Source organism: Spermophilus citellus (assembly GCF_964194105.1).
Source record: "Spermophilus citellus genome assembly, chromosome: 15".
Classification (NCBI taxonomy): Eukaryota; Metazoa; Chordata; class Mammalia; order Rodentia; family Sciuridae; genus Spermophilus; species Spermophilus citellus.
The window spans coordinates 88,875,865-88,898,069 of NC_138195.1; the positions used below are offsets into that span (position 1 = coordinate 88,875,865).

At 52.3% G+C, this 22,205-nt stretch overlaps 1 protein-coding gene across 1 annotated transcript in view; it reads left to right on the plus strand.

Annotated features, from left to right (window-relative positions):
* The first annotated feature begins 1,208 nt into the window (after positions 1-1,208).
* Positions 1,209-22,205, plus strand: part of BTBD16 (BTB domain containing 16) — a 48,587-nt gene continuing 27,590 nt past the window's right edge. Inside the window, exons 1-9 of the mRNA XM_081268873.1 lie at positions 1,209-1,891; positions 3,478-3,535; positions 5,473-5,624; positions 9,144-9,217; positions 11,488-11,610; positions 14,683-14,772; positions 15,810-15,924; positions 19,498-19,567; positions 20,733-20,863. Of these exons, the coding sequence (XP_081124999.1) occupies positions 3,524-3,535; positions 5,473-5,624; positions 9,144-9,217; positions 11,488-11,610; positions 14,683-14,772; positions 15,810-15,924; positions 19,498-19,567; positions 20,733-20,863 (767 nt within the window). The 5' untranslated portion in view covers positions 1,209-1,891; positions 3,478-3,523. The remainder of the gene's footprint in view (positions 1,892-3,477; positions 3,536-5,472; positions 5,625-9,143; positions 9,218-11,487; positions 11,611-14,682; positions 14,773-15,809; positions 15,925-19,497; positions 19,568-20,732; positions 20,864-22,205) is intronic.

Below are 22,205 nucleotides of genomic sequence, written 5' to 3' on the forward strand. Positions count from 1 at the left end.
TTTTTTTTTAATTTATTTTAAAGAGAATTTTTTAATAGTTTTTTTTTTAATTTTTTAGTTATCGGCGGACACAACATTTTTGTCTGTATGTGGTGCTGAGGATCGAACCCGGGCCGCACGCCTGCCAGGCAAGCGCGCTACTGCTTGAGCCACATCCCCAGCCCTGCCCCCAGTCTCTTGCCACACTGTTCTCCTGCCAAGTGCATCCCTCCTGCCTCTCCTGACCTCTCTGGCAGTGCTAGTCAAAGAGGAGAGCGACAGTGGGTTCCTTTGGACCCCACCTCAAGTCTGACTGTGGCACCAGCTGCTGCTGCTGCTGCCACTAAACACAAAACCCTGAGCATCAATTGTTCTTCAGCCAGATGGCAGCAGCTGCTAGGGTCAGTCATAGCCTACCACGAAACCCCCTCCTATTTTATTCCCAAACCCCACATCCAATGTACAACACAAAGACACTGCTCTAAACCAGTCCACCCCCTTCATGAATACATGAATGCAACTGCCAACAATGACATTTGTGTACTGACACCAGGACCAGGACCTACAGGGACACATGCACCCACACATACACACGTATGAACAGGCATGCACACACACACAACATCCATCCACATGCAAAAGCAGAGTTGTTGAGTAGTACATTCAATCAACCAATTCTAGAGGATTTGTCAAGCACTTTCTAAGAGCCAAGTTCAGTTGTTGGGTTCCTAGAAGACAGAGATGGGTAAGCCACCCACTGAATCCTCCAGAGTAACCAACTACTCTGCGAAGAGTTCGGGCATCAGGACGGGCAGGATTGCAGGATAAGGAGAGAGGTAAATTCAGAGTTGCCTCCCAACTATGTAGTATCTTATATTTTCTTATGTGTGTGTGTGTGTGTTATGTGGGCTTCCTATTTTCTTGAACACAATTACAGGTAGAGTAGCTACTCTCCTGTGCTACTTTGTAATTTCCATAACTCAGGAAAGGCTGAGAAGAAACCTGGGAGACAGTCCATCCTCCGATCTCACAATCTGCCCAATTTCAGGTTCCTATTACTATGCTTAGGGCTTTCTGCAACCCGGTTCAAGGTGGATGTGACTGATGCGTTCCTCGGTTGGGGGGCAGAGGCTTTGCAAGCCAAGTCACTGAAGACACGGCAAAGTTCCACCCTGGTCCCCGGCACAAAAGCTCTTGGTCTTGCCCTTGACTTTTAGGTAGTTCTTGTTCCCAGAGAGAACAAATTGAAAAATCACCCATCAACAAAGCAACCCATTAGGCAGAGCTCTTAATATTGTAAAACTCCATTTTTATTGAAATATTTTTATCAAAACATTTCTGGATACAGAAAGCTAGAGTCCCCCAGAATGTCAGAGCTAGGAGGGATCTGAGAACCTGCAGTCTAACCTCATTTACAGCTGACACTCAGGGTTTGACCCTCGGGAAGCCTTTTTAAAGACTCTTCCAGGTGGCCCCAGGTGGCTCCAGGAAGACCCTGGTGCTCTAAGGGAACCGGAGTGGCACTGCTTCTCTAGGAGGAGGCTGTGGAGGAAGTACCTGGGACCCAGTTAGTCCCTGTGAGAAGCCCTTGCTCACAGTGAGAACTTCAGTTCCCCTCTGAGAACCTGGGATACGCCCCGTCCTGCGCTGAAACCAGAACCCAGAACAGGAAGTGCTTGGAACCTTGCCTGCTGTCGCCATGGTGCCCGCAATGCCCCCAGGAAACCAAGGCAAGCCGCCCAGCTAAGAAGAAAAGGGTGAGCTCCAGATGTCATCAGAGCTATCGGAACTCAGGCTCAGAAGTGACCAGCCGCCAGCCCTCCTGAAATTCAGAGACAGTGCGATGAGGGTCCCTCCCCTGGACACATCTCCTCAGTAAACACTCCGGTGCTGGGCGAAGGGCCTCCCAACTGTAAGTAGGACTGGTTCTTCTATCCACTCTAGAGACCCAGAGGGCCTCGGAGGGCCGGGTCCCGCTCACACTGGGCTCAGCTGGCAGAAGAGCCTCAGGAATTCCCGGCTGGAGAGCAGGGGCTCTGGGAGCTGAGGGGCCATCAGGAGCGGCTGCCATTACTCAGAGGGACTCAGGAGCTGACGATCAGAAGCCACTAAGGGCATATTGCCTGGTGGGATGAGAAAAGAACACACACGTTCTGGGCCATGGAGGTACCCCTGGTTCAAGATCAGCTCGTGAGGCTCCCGGGTATCCTGCCAAGGGAGCAGTGGCTGGGAGAGCTCCGGGCGAACCCCAGAACCCTCTCTCCAATCTGAAGGATTCCTGCCATCCTGGAGTCCTGGTGGCGTGTCTCATTCTGGGCAGACCAGGTCTGCTCTGCTGTGGAACGCTGTCCTCTGTTCTCCCATTCCCCTCCTCATTGAGGTCTTGGGGTTGAAATCAAGGGACATGGGAAGCTGGAGGGGGGTTTTCAGAGAGTGAGTTGCAGGCCATTCTAACTCCTGGGTGGGAAGGGGGTGAGAGAAGCAGCTTTGTATTCCCTGGGGACGGGAGAAACCTCCCGTGCAAGGTGGAAATCCAGCCATGAAGGAAACGTCTTTTTTATGGTGTTGGGAATCACACCTCGGGCCTCACACTTGCTAAGCAATCGCTCCACCACTGAGCAACACCCCAGCCCAGGCTGACTTGTTATGCAAGGTTTTGGGGGGAAAGGGGGAGGGGGGGTAACAGGGATTGAACTCAGGGGCACTCAACCACTGAACCACATCCCTCTATTTTGTATTTTATTTAGAGACAGGGTCTCACTGAGTTGTTTAGTGCCTCACTTTTGCTGAGGCTGGCTTTGAACTCATGATCCTCCTGTCTCAGCCTCCCAGGCCCCTGGGATGACAGGCATGCACCACTGCACCCGGCCAGACTGGTTTCTGTTGCATGCAAACAAATTGCCTTGAAAGACAGTTGGAAAATCCTCTGTTTATCCCCTTTCAAGCCGTCTAAGCTGTGCTGGCCATAAGTCCCCTGGGTCCAGGACAGCCCTGGCCACACCTGTTGTTTGGGCCTATTAATAATATTACCCAGAGCTTGGGTTGTGGCTCAGAGGTAGAGCGCTGACTCTACCTGGGTGAGGCATTGGGTTCGATCCTCAGCACCACATAAAAATAAAATAAAGGTATTGTGTTCACCTACAACTAAAAAATAAATATTTAAAAAATGATAATATTACCCCTTTAGTAAATTTTACAATCAGCCTGTTTGTTGTCGGCCTTTGGTCCTCCTCAGCTTTGCAGTGCAGAGAACCCTAGGCTGTCCCTGTGCTGCTATATCTGAGTCACTTTCCCAGCACAATGGCAGAGAATTGTCTGTCTACTCCTGTGCCTTTAAAAACCAGATATCCTCTTGATTTGACAAATAACACACATTTGAGACTGACTCATTACTTTGTGGCAAAATATAGATTCTTTAGGCTAACTTCCTCCATGATATTTTGAAGGACCCTTTGGAAATTTACTGAACATTTCAAATTTGGCTCTTTTGCCTTTCAGGTGCTCATCTCTTTCCTGCTGTGTATCTCCACTACCATTCATTGAAATGTTGAATCCGGTAAGTAGATCAGCCTCACAAGGAGGAGGTCATGGCGAGGAGAGGCACCGGGTTTCAGCAGGATTGCCAGGTTTCCTCAGGGCTGGCACCTCCCAGGGCCTCCAGCTCTGTGGGCTGACTCTGCTGGGAAGAGCATGTCCAGGCAGCTCCGCCCAGAAAGCAGAGAGCAACCCACTGTCTGCACTGACCCCTGTGCATGCCTCACACAACAGCAGGACTACATCTGGATCCCGAGCCAGTTTTCAGTCTCCCGCCATATTTTAGGCACTATGCTAAGGCATATTTCTCAATCTTTACTTGATCCCTTTCAAAACTCTGAAGGCAAGATGGTATCATCACCACCGTCACCATTATCAACATCAACATCACTACCATCATTACCATCACGGTCACCACCACCACCATCACCACTTCACCATTGCCACCACTACAATCACCATCATCATCACCACCACCAACATCGCCACCATCAACACCATCATCATACCACCACCATCATTACCACTGTCATGATCATCACATGTTGTCATTATCATCATCTTTGTCATAGGTCCTTCCCATTTCACCTGATTCTACTTTACATGAGGACAAGAGAGGCTCAAAAAAGAGCAAAGTGACTTTCCCAATGCCATACAACTAGTAAGTGGCAATAACAAGATTTGAGCTCAGGGGCTGGGGATATAGCTCAGTTGGTAGAGTGCTTACCTGAAATGCCCAAGACCCTGGGTTCAAACCCCAGCACCACAAAAAAAAAAAAAAAAAAAAAAAGATTTGTGCTCAGAGCCTCCATTCCACAGCCTGCAGTCCCTCCACCACCCTCCTGGTGCTTGGAAGGCTTAGGACCAATTATGTCCATTCATGTGTTTTTCGTGGTGCTTTTTTATTGCTTGGTTTCTTTGAGTCTTGAGTCTGAGGTTTATTTTCATGGTGGGTGGTCTCCCACTCCCTTCAGGAAATAGCTGAAGTTCTTATGAAGCCTCAAGAAAATTTCTAAGTCAGACCCCATTCCAAGTGACCCTGCAGTTCCACTCCTGGGTATCAAACAAACAAATAAAAATTAGAAGATGGGCGGTCAGCAACAGCTCACCCAGGAATATGCACAGCAGCCTCTTCACAATAGCCCTAGGGGGAGGCACAACCATGTCCCTCCGCTGACTAGATAAACAAAATGCCACATACCACTTAGTGCACCGTTATTCCGCCTAGAAAAGGAAGGCAGTGTGGAAATAATGCTGCTAAATGAAAGAAGCCAGACCCCAAAGGCCTTGAACCACGTGACTCCACATGCACGCAATATCCAGAACAGGCAAATATGAGGAATCGGAAAGCAGCTTAGAGGTCACCAGGGCGGGGAGGGGAGAGAGGAGTGACAGCTTCACGGGTACAGGGCTTCTTTTGTGGGGCAATGAAAATGTTCTGGAACTCGATAGTGGTGATGGACACGTGACATTATCAATGTGCTAAATGTCACTGAATTGTACCCTTTAAAAATGAATAATGTGTTTCATATTTTTCAAAAAAGAATTTTATGTTTTGTATATTCTGCTAAAAAAGAAAGGCCCCTGCCCAGGATCTCCTTAGTTTAGAGTCTCTCTGAATGACATTAGGATACTTAAAGAACAGTACTTCAAGCCAAACACTATGATTTGTGGACCCTTCAGAGCAGCCTGTGAGGAAACCATTTTTTTCCCCTGACCTTTGGCCTCTGGGCCCTCCTGTCCTTAATCCTAAATTCCAAATAACTTTGTAGCTTTAGACCCTTGGTCTATGGAATACAGACAGCATCCTTTTCTTGAGAAGAGACTCTATGAGAAATATTAGCATGTTTAAAAATTAACCAGCAATTTAAAATCTGCCTTTATTTTCTTCCTGCTGTACAATCTGGGAACTCTGGCATGCCCAGGAAGTTAAGATTTTCTCTTTCTTTAATCACCCAGCAACACAAAGCACGGCTGGAGCGCCGGGTCGTTGGCTCAACCAACCGGTGGCGTTTGCCTCAAGAGCCTTTCTTTGGGGACCTGCTGGCACTTCCCCAGATGTGCCAGGCTTTGGGCATAGACATTGAGGAAACTCTGAAGAACCCAGAAAGGTAGGGGGAATCCGCACCGTGGTTGGGCCACCCTGATTGGATGGAGGGGTTGTCATGGGCACATTGGCAAGGTAGTGACAAGAATGCAGAGAGAGGCTGACAATATTTTTTCTAGACTTTTCTTTTGCACCTGGAACTTGGAGACCCCCACAAGATTCTAAACGTACCATCCAGGAACTGAATGATTTCTTGACCAAACTTGGTGGCTGAGTGTTTGGACACCTCTCACAAATGCCCATTTCTACCCCATCAGTTGACCTCCTTCAATCTCATGGCCCCTCAGCAGCCAGCTGGACTTTCACTCCTCCATGCTCTGAGTTCTCTCATACCTGTCCCGACAACAGACTGGACCTATTGCAGAAGGAACTCTTCATTTCCCTAGTGCCTCCACTGTTTGGATTCCATGCACTCTGGCTGGCGTTATCAATCTCATGAGCTCAAGGTCAAGTCTGATGAGCAGGGGCTGCACCCCTGGGGGAGAGTCTGGCACACAATTTCTGCTTGCCCTCTGTTTGCTGAGCTAGTGACCACATCTTCCCTCCCTTCCCTTCCAGACCCCCTGGCCAATGGGGAGCCTGGTTGTACCACAAGACATCCATCCCTCCCCTGAAACGCCCGCAGCAAGCCCTGTTCCTTTTGCTGATGCTATAATTGTTGCTTCTTCCACTTGAGGGCGCTGTGTGCTTGGACAGGAGCTGGACCCATCTAGTTTTCTGGTTGGTAAAGGCTCTCGGGTAGAAAGCTGGGACTTGGGCTTCCAACTTCCCATTTATGTCCTGTCCTGAGCAGGCCCATGCCTGGGTGTTGCCCAGCTGGCCAGTTGGTTGCATCTGTGTCCACGGTGCTGCAGGCCCTCAGGCCAGTGCTCATATATGCTGTAGCACCTCTGGTTGCTCTCCTCCTCCTCCTCCTCCTGCTCTCCTCCTCAGGGCCTGGGGCATGGGGGAGGGGTGACAGATGAGGAAATGCTGGCTTCCTCTCAAACAACCTTATCCTTTTGTGCCTTAGTTTCTTTATCTGCAAACAGGATATGCTGTTTTATGGGGTTGCAGTGAGAATTATGGCATAATCCAAGGAAAGAGTTCAGAACAGTGTTTGGCACAAGTACGCCCATGTCAGGCAGAGTCCCTGGTGAGGTGTGGCATGTGTGGACGCACACTGTCACCTGAACCCAGAAATCCAGCATGGGCGAAGCACTCCTCAGGCAGGGCCCAAGGGAAGGGCCACCCCGCTAAGACTCTAAGGGTCATGGTGCTGGACAGGGGCCCAGAGCCCTCCCTGCTCCCCAGCTGGTGACCCTGCCTGATGTTTTCCTCCCATCTGGCCTGCAATACCACGCCCATCCCAAGGGCGGAGGGAGGTCACACCAAGGGGCAAGGTGTCAAAATGGGACCCCTAGATGTTTACCAGAGAGCAGTTCCAGGAGAGTGGGCTGAGAGCCTGAGGGTCTGAGTCAGAGAGGAAGCGGAAGAGCAAATGTCAGCTGAGTGCACGTGGACACGGCCTCCCGGCCATTTGCCCTCTGTCCACCCAGACATCTCCATTTTATGAGGAAAGCATTGAGACACAGGTTGGTCCAAGGCTGCATGCAGAAAACGGAAGGACTGGGACCCAGCCCAAGTCTGTGAGACTCCTGAAGGAGGCCATGTGTCCCTGAGAAACTTAGAGAATCCCCTTCCTTTCTCCATCATGGGCCATGACTTGGGGGAGGGAGCTCCCAGCCTAAGAGCACAGTCCCCACGTCTTCATCTGCCACGTCATTCATCTCAGGCCGTTTAGTCCCCCAAAGGTGAAGAGATGCCATTCATCCATCACTCGCTGGGTTCTGCAGAGCCGGGATGATGAAGAGCTACCTTGAGAGGCACCCCGACCCCCAGACTGTGCTGTCTGGCATCTCCTGGCTCAGCTGGTGACAGGGATGTTTGTGAGCGTGGTTGAGCTCATGGGCATTGCCCCATATTTTCCAAAACTCATTGCTTCTTGACCCTGTCCAGCTCTATGTTCCCAAACATGTCACCCAAGCCACCAGGGGGTTGAGGGAGGATGTGAGGGTGGCTGGGTCCTGCCCACAGTCCTAGTGGGTAAACAACTCATGCTCCCTGAGCCCCTCCTGAGACTGAGTCACTCCCAACCATCTCTGGCCCTGGAAAGGGCAGCACGGGCAGTATTATTCACAGCTCCTCCATGTACCCTGGCCCGTGAGGGCTTCTGGGAGTGCAGGAAAACAGCATGCCTCAGTAGACACCACACTACTGGGACCAGATGTGCTCATCAAGTGCTCCTTGGCTGGCTGGCCTTTTAGGGATGACCACCCTCAAACCATAAATATGTGACTCAAATTTTGTTTCATTTCCTTGCTTAGTGGGCTGAGTACATAGTGTTTGTGGAAAAGCATTTATCTATTTGTCATTCATCCATTTAGACACTTACTGAGCCCCGGCATGATGGCTTGCAGATCTGAACGACAGGGCAGAGCAGCAAACAATGCCCTGTGGTGCAGAGGACCCTGAGTAATTGGGCAGCCACAAGTCACCCAGAAGGGGCTTCAGTGATGCTCATCCTGGGGTGGGGGTGGGGGGCACTGGCCTAGCTTCACTGGACAAGGCAACAGCAAAGTCCATCCTGAAGGTGTGTAGGAGCCCCTCAAGGAAAAAGGCAAGCAGGAGAGCAAGAGTGCGCTGGGGCCTGTGGGCAGGGCCTGTCGGGGAGAGGAAGCAGGAGCCCGCCTGCTGTTGAAGCTGTCAGAAGGGGCTGGATTGGGGGGGCGGGCAATGAGGCATGAGGTAGAGAGTGACGCAGGAGCTCTTAGCTGGGCCAAGGAGTTTGGGAGCACTGGGGGGCGGTGGGGACACTCAGCAGGAGAGGCAGGACCAGCTCTGCAGGGCTCAGGCCCCGCATCCTGTGAAGAAGGGCTGGCGGTGGGGGTGGAGGAGTGAGTGACTGGGAGGAGCTTAGGTAAAGGTCATATTAATAAAGACAAAGACCACGGACCAATGCAACAGAGTATTATCAGGTGGAGGCAAGCAGCTGGACATGACAGCACTCAGCAGGCCAGCCTGGGCCCTAGGGGCTGGACCCTGGCAGGAGGAGCAGGCTAGAGGCACTGTGACTGGGGACTGTATAACTGTCAAACAAAATTGTTGGTGAGTTAGTCCCAAAAGTGGGTAGAACATGCTGTTGTTTTCTCCAAAGGATATTTATTGAGCACCTACCATCTGCCATGTTTTAGAGACTCACCAAATAAGGTGTAGTTTGGGCAGCCAGGGGCAGCCTCAATACCTCCCTGGTAAGACCGACCCACAGCCTGGACATGGGAGTCAGTGTTGGGGACCAGCCATGAGGCAGCCTGCAGTGGTCAAATCCACGCACAGTGACCTGAGGAAGCTCCCCCAAAGGGCATGATGTGACAAGGTGGTTGCTGGTGGCTGCAGAGAAGCACACACTGGGTGATGTGTGTCCCAGCTGGAGAAAAACGTCAGGATTAACTCTTGGATTTTTTGGTTTGTGTTTTTCCTTGAGGTTACGTATTCCAAAAATCCAGAAAATTTTCACTGAGAATTTGAAGGACAAGGCCAGCCAAAACGGGGAAGCAGGTGAGTTTTGTCATCTGTGGGTGAAATCAGAATGTGGCTGACTTTAGGGGACTCTGCGGTCTTTACAGTTCAGATCACTAGACCTGAAGCTACCATTCCTGTCCACTGGCCTGTAAATATTTGTCAAATACATGAAGAATGAAAACCAAGCTCAGTAAACACACAAGGACAAACCGACTAACGAGTCGCCCTTAGATTGGAAGACTAAACAGTGACGTTCAGCACCAGGCAGCTGCTTTGGGCTGCTTTATCCCCTTTGGGCTTTAACCAGTTATGACTTGGACATCCACATCTGCGCTTGTCCAAGAGGACTTTCCTGAAATAGAACCAAGAATCAGAACTGGACCATCCAGTTCTGAACAAAGGTCCACTGAGCCACAAGAAACCTAGACAAGTCAGCTCTCTCCTTCCTCCCTTCTTTCCTCCCTTCTTCCCTTCCTTTCTTCTTTCTTGTGATATTGGGGATTGAACCCACGGCCTCATGATGCTAGCCATGGGCTCTACCACTGAGCTACTCCCCCAGCCCAAAGTCAGCCCTTAAAGAAGTTTTTTGGGACGGATAAACCCGACCCCATGTAGTGCTGCCTGAGATCAGAGCTGAGCCCCCTTCCAAGGAGAGACTAATAGATTTCTTCTCACCCATCAATTCTGATTGACCCAGAAAAGGTCAATCTTTTGAGGCTATCTCCTGACTGGGAGAAAGAGCTCTAGGATCGACTGGCGATGTCTGTCCTGCATTGGCCATCCTTGAAAGTGGAAAGCAATGTCCAGTGAGGGACCATGTTTGATCCAGTTATGCTCCTGCCTTTGGTCACCCTAAGAGTGGGATTTTTTTTCCTAATTCAGCATAACCAGACCACCTGGGCTGATCCAAGAAGTAAGGTGTGACCCCCAGGTGAACAGCAAGAATAGTAACAGGAAGAAGAAACAGATATCCCAGGTCACACAGTCACACTGATGGCAAAGCCAAGAAGTAACTGGATGGGGCTCGTTAGCCTTACAGGTCCTATCTAGCACTGAAATTGAGGGTTTGGGGAGCTTAGCCCTTGTGTCATCCCTTCCTCCAGCTCTGTGCTAACACAGGAGTTGAGCTGTGCAGAGCCCTCTCACCCCGCCTCACCTGGCTGGTGTCCCTGGATACTCCACCTGCCCTCCTGTGAAAGTCTCTTCTTTTTAAATCATCCATGCAATCCACAGGCAAGATTCCCCCTATAAAACTTTCTGCGGGGGCTGGGGCTGGGGCTCAGTGATAGCGTGTTCTCCAGACATGTGCGAGGCACTGGGTTTGTTCCTCAGCACCACATAAAAACAAATAAATAAAATGGTGTCCATCTACAACTAAAAATATATATATATTAAAAAAGGAAAAGATGAAACATTAAAAAAAATGATTTAAAACCTTCTGCAATTTGCAAAGGGCCTTCTTCACATTGTCTCTTTTTTATTTTTTTATTTTTGGTAGTTGTAGATGGACACGCACCTTATTTTATTTGTTCATTTCTATGTGGTGCCAAGGATGGATCCCAGTGCCTCACACGTGGTAGGCGGGCGCTCTCCCACTGAGCCCCAGCCCCAACCCACATTGCCATTTTATTTCATATTTTCTGGTGAAATAATGAACTTTGTGCTCCTCTCCGCTCCCTAGAGGAGAGAGACTCAGCAGACCCTGCCTCTCTGACAGGCCTCTCACTGTGTCGTGACTTTTCTGTGGCCTTTCAGATGGGTAGTGCGTAGGTACTAACCATCCCAGAAGTTCTCAGCAGGGAACAGGAATGATTTTGCTCCCCAGGGACACTGGCAATGTCTGCTGACCTTCTTGGTTGTCACAGCTGGGGAGGGGAGTGCTGCTGGCATCCAGTAGGTAGAAGCTCGGGATGCTGCCGGGCATCCATAATGCACAGGACAGTCCTCACATAGTCGTCACCTGCCCTAAGTGTCAACAGTGCTGAGATTGAGAAACAGTGTCATGAGGTCCCACCAGAGTGTTCCAGCCAGTGTCCCTGAAAGGTTCCTGGGAAACCTTTTCCAATTCCCCAAATGGGAGGGCAGCACGTGTGCCCCTGAAGCCCCCACAGCTTGGCCGGCAGCTCTCTGGGTTTACCACTGGCTCAGTGAGGCTGCCCTGGTGTCCCCCAGGTCGCTGAGCTCCTTTAGGGCTGCGCCTCACTGAGACCTGAGGCAGCTGCTTGCCATTTGTGCTGCTCAACAGCTGGGACTGAAAGGAGTGTCTGGAGGTAGTCACACGGCTCTGTGTCACTTTCTCCCCTCAGATGTGACTCTGGAATGCCTCGGCTTCAAGTGGGAACTCCACCAGCCCCAGCTGTTCCAGTCGGAGACCTTGACCAAGCTGTACTTGGCAGCCCTGGGCCGGGGCGGTTCAAGCCCCCGCCGAGGTAACTTCGACCCAGGGTGGATCCCCAAACCCTCGGGCTCCAGAGACCCCAGCTTGGAGAGTGGTCGTCTGTTTTGAGACCAGGGTCCCTGCAGGAAATATGGGTGTGGCTCTGGTATGAGCTCAAGGTGTGCTCAACCTTCACGCCCTCAGCTGTCCAAGGGGCTGGAGGCTCTTATCCCCTGGCTCTGAAGCCCGAGGGAGGTCACCGGAGGGGGTTCTGCAATAATGCCAGGTCCCAGCGAGCACTCACACATGCCCCCTCCAGGGGTCATCCTTGGGTTCTCCAAGTCTGGTCGGGGAGATATGGAAACTCGAGATGCTTCTTAGAGAAGAGAAATGGACTGTGGAAGGCAGGAAGTCCTAGTGCTGACTTGGCTTGTTTGCCCCGGCTACGCTGGTGGAGGCCTACTGTGTGCCTCTGGTTTTTCTTTTCTTTCCCTTTTTTTCTCTTTTCCTTTTCTTTCTTTTTAACTTCTCCTTCCAAAAAGAATTTAGGTCACTTTCTCTCTCTCTCTCTCTCTCTCTCTCTCTCTCTCTCTCTCTCTCTCTCTCTCTCTCCTCTCTCTCTCTCTCTCTTTCTCTCTCTCCTTCCTTCCCTCCTTCTTTTCTTTTCTTTTCTTTTCCTCCTTTAAGTCCTGGACACCTCAGCCTGCTCTTACCTGTTTGATGTCTTCCCCAGCTTCGTTGCCAACTTCTTGGGGCAACAGATGGGCACCACCAGGGCTGACTCACAAGCAGGTGCTGTGGAAAATTCACGGTCAGGATGGGATTACGGCTCCAGGATGTGGCAGCAGGGCCCTGTTATTCCAGAGCCAGATGGGCAGCCAGATACCCCGGCCGCCGCCCCTCCTGGGCCTGGAGAGGGCACCCTGGGAGCTGCCTGGCCACTGGGCCCCTGACTCAGCTCTTCCCTGGCAGAGCTGGCAGCGAGAGCCCTCGTGGCTTTCCTGCAGGACTGTGGCAGCCGTGACTCCTGCTCGGGACGGTTTTTACTGCTCTTAAGCATCTGTCCCAGTGTCCTCAAGAGCAGGACAGTCTCTTCCATCTCCTCTGTGCCCAGTCAGAGCACTCACCAAGCCATCAGTGAGGGCTCTGGTGACCTAGACCGCGAGCACACTGGGAAGCAGGAGGGTCACTGTGAACATTATGGTCTTAACGGGTCTAGAATGATGTCCCTGAAGAGAAGAGGCTTGAGACCAGGGTGGCTCTGCAGATATGACCCCCCACCCCCAGGCCATAGGCTGGGCCTGGCTGGAAGTGTCAGGGAAGGCACAGTGAAGAGACCCATTGCCCTTGACTGTCAGGACTCTCCAGGGCCCCCCCAAGGTACCCCCTGGGGCTCCATGTCTCCAGGAAGTTCCATGGGAGCGAAGTCCTGCCGTGCCTTTAAAAGCAGAGCTTATCTCCCAAGGACAACTTGTGTTCTTGACCCCATGCGCCTTCCTGTTCTTGAGGATGTCCACGTTGCTACCCTGGAGTCGGCAGCAGAGGAGGTTTCTGGGCTCTGTGAAGAGGCACAGCCTCTCTGCTGCTCGGTCCCTTTCCACCTAGCATGGAGGTGCAGCTGTCCCTGAGCAGGGAACGTTTATTCTCAGGACAAAATCCAAAAGAAACGGCTCTCTTACTAACACCCACTGAGAAACTCATGAGCATATGAGCCCCGTCTGATCTGGGGGCTTTTTCACCTGGAGGGAGGTTGACCTGTCTTCTGCTCACTCTGGCCTGGCTGGTACGAAGGGGTTAAGTGCTCAGTTTATGCCAGGCCTTGTGCCAGGACCCTGCCATCTGAGCAAACCCAAAATGGTGGCAAAGCCCAGTAAACACAGGATCCCTCCCAGGCCTGACCGCCGCCTCCCGCGGGCATCGTCTCACTCACTACCCGCCACAGGCCGAGTGGTTGGCAGGGTGGCGCAGCAGGAGGGTAAGCGGTAATGCCAAGGGGAAAATGACCCAGAGGTGGAACAGGCCTGGTGCTTAGTAAGTGCTTAACACATGTTTGCTGAGTGAAAGCTGAACAGCCAAGTGCCAGAGGATAGTGAAGGGACATTGAAGAAAAGGGTCATTTGGAGTCTTTTTTTCCTGAAGTGTGACTACATCTTGGCTCTCAAATGGCTTTTCACTACCTAGAGCCTTGAGCTCACTGATGATGGAGTCTTCATTCCAGTAACTCAGTGACATTTACTGAGCCCCGGTGTGGGAAAGAGTGCCATGGCTTCTGGGGACAGAGCCACCAGCCGACCATCAATGTGCCTGCCCAGTGGGTCGTCCCCAGCAGCCCTGAGGGGGAACAGCGGGTTGTGGGCAGGTTGGTCCATGCAGAAGGAAAGGCCTGTCCGCAGGTGGTGGGATGCCACACGTGTGGGCCAGGAAGGCGTCTCTGAGACGGCACGCGTGGGCAGGTCCCCGAAGAGAAAGAAGCAAGGAGGGGCCCATACTGTCCTGGAGACAAACCCAGAGGGGCATGTTTGGGATCTGGTGCAGGGGAGGGGGTGGGAGGCCATGAAGGTCCCGGGGCCACGGATGGGACATTGGCTTCTGCCCCAGAGCTGCCTGAGAGCAGCTCCAAGCTGATGGGTTGGCTGGGGATGGATTGGTGACCCCAGTCCTTCCTCCTGGGACTCCTCGGTGGCAGGCATCTGCAGTTTGGAGATCTGTGGGTCAAAGTGTCAATAGCTACTGGAAGGACATTTCAGTCCCCCACAGATGGCCACTCTGCTCCCACTCGATGCCTGACCTGCCTACCCGAGGAGCTCAGGTGTAGTCCCAGGTTAATCAGAGACGGCTGGAGAGGGACAGAGGGAGGGAGGCAGGGGGTGATGTGCATCGGCCATCAAGGGTCATTGGAAGCTGAGCAAGGGGACCCTGGGACTCTCTACACTACTTCTGTAACTTCCTGTGAGTCTGAAAGTATTTTTTAAACAGCACTTATTTTAAACACGCATCCATTAACCGAGCTAATGCAATGGGATGCCTGTGGAGACCCAGGCGAGTGAAGGGCAGCAGGAGCCTCCTCCTGTGCCTCCACTGTGCTGCTGGCCTCTGCAGATCACTGTCTGACTTCCTTCCCTAGCTCTGTTGCCAGGGAAGGTCCAAGAACGCAACCGTGTAAAGAGGATGATCATTTCCCTGAAGGTCAACGATCCAGCGGTCACCAGAGCTGGTAATGCAGCCCTGTCTTCTCTGTCCCCATGTGCCACTGACTCGGCAGCATTCCCAGATTCAGAACATGCAGGTGGCACACACAGCCTTGTCCAAAGTGCCAAACAGTGACAAGCAAGAAGGGACAAGGGGGCTAGAGCACCTGGGAGAAACTGAAGACGGTGAAACCATAGGAGAGGGAGGTGCTGCCGTGGGAAGGAGCCCGGGGGCAGGAGGGAGCGGCTTCTCAGGCCAGGGACAGTGGTACTGCCCCTCCAGAGCCCACACCAGCTGGCCACCCTTGCTCCCCAGCAGCACCCACCCACTCCTCCAGCCAAGGACCCCCACCGGCTTCTATTAGCAGAGGCCTCCCCCAGGGTGCTCTCTTGAGCTCCCTTTGTCCCCATCCTTTCCCAGTCATGGGTTGCTGTGTTAAAGTGGCATGTGTGACATACGTGACAACACAGCTATGAATGGCTAGGTTAGGAAATGATCCACTTAAGCATGGGTCAGCCAGTCAGCCTCAGAGTCCACCGTGATAGCACAACAGGCCAAGCCCATCTGACCCCACCACGGCCGGCCGGTTCTTGAACAGTCAAGCTGTCCTGGCTCCTCCCAGGAGTCTCTGTTCCTTACCAAAGTCCCAGACTCCAAGGAGAGTCCATGGGAAGCTGTATGTTGTCTCTGGAGAAAAAAGTCCACCCACCTACTCATGGCATTCTGCACAAATTCAGGCACTCGTGATCCCTCAGGGCCACAGAGCCCGGGTTGGGAGAGATCCCCAAGATGTCTCACTCTCATGGTGACCCCAAGGCACAGACTCAGAGCAGGTCCTTCCAGCAGGAGCTCAGCTTGCTTTGGCTCCAGCTGAACTCCCCCTGGAGAGTCCAGCTGAGTCCCCCTGGCGTCAGGGGCCAGGCAGTGCCAGCCCCAGGTACACCTGGTGCCTTATCTCCAAGGGCGTCTCTGCCTACCCAGCTCAGGAGTCCTGAGGCCCTGGGGTGCTGCCTGGCGTGCGGAGCCTCGTGCTGATGGCCTCCCTTGTCTGCTCCTCCCCAGCCTTCGCCACGGCTCTGAAGAACCTCTACCTGAAGGATGAGGAGATGAACGTGGAAGAAGTCCTGGGCGTGCTGGCCTCCGCCCATGTCCTGCAGTTCAGCCGCCTGTTCAAGAGGTGAGGAGGAGGAGAAGGGCCAGGACCAGCCTGGGCCCACTGCAAGCGCCCTTTCCGGCCCACTGCATGGAACAGTCCTCTTCTCGGGGCTGACTCCCAGGGTCCTGGGTGCTAAGCAAAGCACGACCCCACCAAGGCGCTCAGAGCGTGTGCCTGAGCCTGCTCTCTGGAGCCAGCTGCGTGCTCAGTTTAGCCAATGATTCTTGACTCATAGGAGTGAAATGCGACTGGGGAAGGGGCTCTGTGGCTGGGAGATGCTGCAGGTGTGCAGAGTGGATTCCCAGGAGCTCCAGACCCAGGCGCTTGTCAATGTCACCTGTGTTCACTTGGGGGTTAAAAACTTCTAGATCTTGTGCGTACACCTAAACGGGCCACGGGGGACCAGCTCATTCCCCGTCCCTCTCAGGTCTTTTCTGCTCATATCAGATAGTGTTGGTTTTTCTTTTATAACAATATTTTTATTACTATGAATGCTATACGTTAGAAATCTTTTTGAACAGAGAAAATGCAAAGATTGAAATCAAGGTTGTGGGGAGCGTCCTCCCGCTGGGCATTCAGAGCCTGCTGCCCCACCCAGGCTGCCCAAGAGGAGCGATCTGGCCAGGGGGCAGCAGCAGTTCAGAGTGGATTGGCATCCGCTGGGAAAGCCCCTCATCCTGGCGACACCTGGGCTCCATTCACCCAGGGAGCCGCAGACAGGCCTCGTGCTCCCGCCCATGGCATCCAGGCGGCTGGGGCAAGGCAGCCAGCCTCAGGCGGTTGAGTCGGAGGCGCCCAGTTTTCATTGAACTTTTTTTTCTCAAAGAGAGACAGACAGAGAATTTTTTAATATTTATTTTTTAGTTCTCGGCAGACACAACAGCTTTCTTTGTATGTGGTGCTGAGGATCGAACCCAGCGCCCCGCACATGCCAGGCGAGCACACTACCGCTTAAGCCACATCTCCAGCCCCTTTCACTGAACTTTTTGCACAGTCCTGGCACGTGAGCTGCAGGGGCTGTGTTCAGCCCTGCAATAAGCTTCCCCTCGGCCTCCGCGTACCTCAACCGCCTCCACCGTAAAGCGTGACTCAGTATATGTGCCACCTGCCTCCCAGAACCTTCCTGGGTTTAAGGGATGTGGACACAAAGGGCTTTGAGGTGGCACGTTTGCTACAGTCAGACACATTCTCCACAGGCTCCTTTCATCTTCTCTGCACCCCTGGGAGGTAGTACTGTTGCTACACCCATTTTACAGACAGGAGCCTGAGGCTTCAAGGCCACACAGGTTCCAAGTAGGAAAGCCAAGAACTGAAGGAGGTCGAGGAGCCCCAAACCTACACCACGAACGTGGCACTACTCTGCTGTGCACAGTTGGGTGGTCATGTTGTCAGTGGCCTGTCTGTGGCGCTTCCCTGCCCCCCTCCCTGGAGCAGCACTCGGCCAGGTGGGGCTGCCTAGGGTGGTTCACCTGTCGTGTATTCAGTCACGCCTTCATTCTTCAGCCCACTCCTTCAAGAAGGAGCTCTTGGCCTCTCCAGGATGCAAGAAGACAGAAAGAGACAGATAGGCAGGTCACTGTCCTCGAAGGCCTCCTGTCCAACAGGCCCAAGACACAGGAAATGAGTCAGGTCAGGCAGAGTGAAGGGCGGAGGCTCCCAAATGGAACATGTTGTGCTATGTGTGATTAATGTCAAGTCAGCTGGTGCTCACGATAAGAAAACACGTTCATCAGAGCGTCCCCTTTCTGGAATCCTGTAGTACCCCTCGGTGCCATTCATGCTTAGAGAGGGCAGTGAACCAAACGGAAAAGCCTTGGTGGGAATCGTCTCCTAGGGCATCTGGCTCGTCTCTGGGCTCTCACAGGACCGTGCCAGGTGCCTGACGGGTCTGAAGACAGAGGTGCCCTCTGGAAGCTCTTTGTTTTTCAAATTCCCTGAGCAAGTCAGTGTAGAGAGCGAGGAGGGTGGGGATGTCCTGCCTGGCTTGTTTCACCTCCTCCTCGGCCTGTTTCTTCATCTGAGTGAGTGAGTGAGTGAACCCAAGCCCAGAGGGGACACGGCTGCTCTGTGGAGGGCCGAGACAGCAGCCGTCCACTGAGGGCTGATCCATTTCACCTGTGAGAGGCGAAGCCCAGGTGCAAGGCTGCAGCTCAGGTGCCCGGCTGCAGAGGGCCCATGGGGCTTTTGGTTCGTGGTGGCTTCCTTGAGGAATACATTTAAACATGTGCAAGAGTTGCTGGAAATCCTATAGCTCAGGTAGGATTAGGGTAGCCTCTGAGTGATATGGAGCCAGGATCCTGCTTCATATGAGAGCCCCAGAGCTGTTCTCAGGTGCCCTGTTTAAAAAGGTGAGCATGCTTTAAGACGGTTTTGCTGAAAAGGAGCTAATATTAGGTATGAATGTTGAGTCACTGAATGTCGAGTCTTCCGTGGCCCCACATTCCGCCAGCACGTCCACCCCTCGGTCCCGCCAGCTCGCTGACTTGGTGTGGCCCACCCCCTGCACTGCTGGTCTGCTAACCTAGATTTTCTCCATAAGTAAAATAGGGTTAACAGGAAGCTGGCCTCATAGGTGGCGGTACACCCCTGTGTTCTCTTGAGCTGCTGTTCTCCCAGTCCCATCCCAACCAATTCTTTGTCCTGCTCCTTTAGGTTTTTTTTTTTTTTTTTTTTTTTTTTTTTTTTGGTTTTTGGTACCAGGTATCAACCGCTGAGCCCCATCCCCAGCCCTATTTTGCATTTTATTTAGAGAAAGGGTCTCACTGAGTTGCTTAGTGCCTCTCTTTTGCTGAGGCTGGCTTTGAACTCGCAATCCTTCTGCCTCAGCCTCCTGAGCCGCTGGGATTCCCAGGTATGCACCACCACGCCTGGCTTCCTTCCCGTTTTTAATGTCACTTTTCTGGTTTCTGACCTCTTTTCTGATTTAACCCTGTTAGATTAGATTCACCTTTTCTGCATTCCCAGGGCACGTTGTGCTTTAACTTTAGAACCTTTAACACGACTGCAGTAATGTGGTCATCTGTCCACATGGTGACTTAACGATGTGTATCACCCCCTGGCCACTAGCTCTGTCCTCACCAGTGCCTGGCATGGGGTGCATGCTTAGTAAATAGACCCTGAAGGATGAGTGAGCAAGTAAACCAGGCCTGGCCGTGACAGAGGACTAAGGCTTCTATCAGAAAGGCTCTCTGAATCCATTTGTTCATAGAGCAGCTCAGGACCTGAGGCCCCGGTAGCAGCGCCATGATGGTCAGTGCAGGGAGAAGGCACCCCAGGCAGGAGGACAACCAGCTGGCCCTCTTGGCTGAGCTTGAGTTCATTTAGGCATCTGTAGACATGTATGCTCTGAGCAATGACCTTGGCCCTGGTGTCAAGGCCACATTGTTGCCTCTGAGGGATTTGATCACCAGCCCTATCTGCCTCAGCCTGGAGCACTTTGTAACAGGCCTGAACAAATACCACATTCCTAAAATGAGGCTCCCTTCCTTGTGAGAGGTTGCTGCTGCCCTCCTGAAATTGAATGAAAAACTCTGGGGTCCCCTCCCTGAAAGCAGCCTGAGGGGGCCTCCAGGATCAACAGCTTTCTCTCCGCAGATGTGTGGTCACGATGATGAATGGACTCAGGCCAAGCACCATCAAGAACTTCTACCTGGCTGGCCACAGGGTGAGAACACCTGGGCAGGGCACATCGACCCAGGGTCATGGGATGGTGGGGTGGGGCCTTCAAGAGCACCAGCTCCAAAAATTCTATTCAAAGTCACCGATTTAAGGTTAAAAATATTTTATTTTACTAAAGGAGTGCACTTTTTTTTTTTTAAAAAAAGAGTTCTTTTTAAAGATATGCATTAAGAGTAGAATAGTTACAACCTCAGAGGTTGAGAAACAGGGTATAGCATGGCCTTTCTCAATGAAACAGCACAGACTTTTCAGAACATTCTATAATGGAGCCGTGAGATCTTGTCCCAGCTGAGCCCAGTCAGTGTGTCCATGTTGGAAGCAAATAATGTCATCCAGCTCTTATTACCAGAGGAGAAAACAGCGACCTGACCAAGGGAGCAAACTGCCCAGGGTGCCCAGCAGCTGAGGGGCAGTGCGGGCCTCAGCCTCAGGCTTCCTGATCCCAGCTCCCTCCCTGACTCAGGGACACTCACACCAGGAGACAGACTTACTCCAGGCAACGCAGGGTTTGCACACAGCCCCATGCCAGGTGCTCTTAGCACCACCTCTAAGAATGTCCTACGCACCTGTTTGACAAAGACCTGTGGTCCCTGCCTTCACCCCACACTGTTGAAAAGTCACTCTCAGTGACATCTTTAATTCTAGTTGACATTTCTCAAAAAATCTTTGGCTTGGACAGACGCTAAGCCCTGAGGACATGCTAAATGTACAGAGACCCTCTCAGGGTCCCTGGCTCCAGGGAGACTTTTCCAATTTTCCTGCCCTTTCAACCTTGCTTCTAAAGTTTGTGCCTCAGAACTCCAACGGGATGCCCCTCCCAGGCCCTCAGGAGATCAGTTGACAGCCCAGAGGTCTGCACATGCGGGGCCCAAGGTCAGACAACCTGGGTTTGCTCCTGGCTCTGCCACTTACTAGTGTGTTCCCATGGGAAGAACAGAAACCTTGGAGCCTCAGTTTCTCCATAAATAAAATAGAGTTTAACTGGAAGCTAGCCTCATAGGGTGGCGGTGAGGACTGGTTCAAATGGACGGAGTGCCATGCCTTGAGCATAGTAAGCCCGTTCTGTGCATGTGTGCAGTATCACTGACGGCCAGCAGAGGGCGCTGAGAGCCAGGAATTCCTCCGTCAAGCGCTGTGTTTTGTCTTCTCAGTACAAGGAAGAGCAGCTCACGACCGCCTGCGAGAAGTGGCTGGAAATGAACTTGGTCCCCCTGATGGCGACACAGATCCATCTTCGGCATATCCCTCAGGAGCTACTCCAAAAGGTGCTGAGGTCCCCCAGGTCAGAGCTAATTCTGGGGGTGCTGCCCAGGATGGGTATGGAAGAGAGTGGGGGGTTGTCGGGAAGGGAGATTCCCCAGGGTGGCTGCACCCACACCCCTGCAGGACATACCCTTGTCCTCCTTGATTCCAACCTTGATGCTCCCAGACAGTCACACACTTGTTGTGGGAAAATTTGGAAAACAGGGAAAGGCAGGAAAAGGGAAATAAAACCTCCCATCCAGCCGGGACTCCTTTGCTGAGTCGTCCTCTACCTGGACATGTGACTGCCTATTGGTTTCTCTGACAATTAAGGCCAAGAGTCAATCCTCAGTGTCCCCCACCCTTTACTGCACCCCACCCACCCCAGTGTTCCGGGACCATCGATGGCTGCTCAAGGTAGAACCGTGAGAGTCCTCTGGATACCTCTTTGGCCTCTCCTTGACTATGAGGCCTTCTTAGCTTCCAAACTGAGCTCCAGTATGGCTACAAGCCCAACCCCAGCCCCAGCCCCAGCCCGAGGCCAAACCTCCACATCTCTCAGGGACCACCGCAGCACCCTCTAGGGTGTCGTCCTGCCTCTGGTCTTGCCTCCCTTCCAATCCTGTCCAGTCCAGGGCCTTCTGCTCTGCTCTCTGCTCCTGCATCTCACACACCAAGCAGCAGCCACAGGGACCTTTCTCAGACTCCCCTGCTCAGTTCTCACCCACACAGGGCCTCTGGGCAAGCTGTCCCCTGCCAGGTTCCTTATTATCCCTCTGAGTGGTTCATGGGAACATCCTCAGTGCTTAACTTTCAGGCTATTCCCAGTGTTTTACCAATATAAGTAGCAGCTGGATGAATGTCCTTTAATGCACATTTATCTTCCTCTCACATGAGCTCCCTGCATTGACTTTCCATAAGTGAAATTAAAGTCAAAATGGCTTTTTTAAATTCATTTTTTTAAATAATATTTTGAAATGAACTTTGAACTTGGAGAAAAATAAGGACAGCATAAAGAATATCTCTACAGATGCTCCTCAACTTACAACAGCCTTGCATCCAGTAAACCCAGCATAAGCTGAAAATGCACGGGATGCACCTCGCCTCCCGAGTGTCACAGCCAGGCAACACGCCCACTAGAGGGCGCCAGCTGGCTGGGAGCTGTGATGAGGCGCTGGCCCTGCCCCTGCCCAACAGCAGGAAAAAGGACATATCCCGGGCCTGGAGAAAGATTAAAATTCAGAGTATCATTTCTACTGATGCACATAGCTTTCCCACCATAGTAAAGCTGAAAACTTATAAATCAGACCATTGTAAAGTGGGGACAATTTGTAGACGCTTTACCCTGAGTCCCCTATGGGTCAGTTTCTGCCCTGCTTACC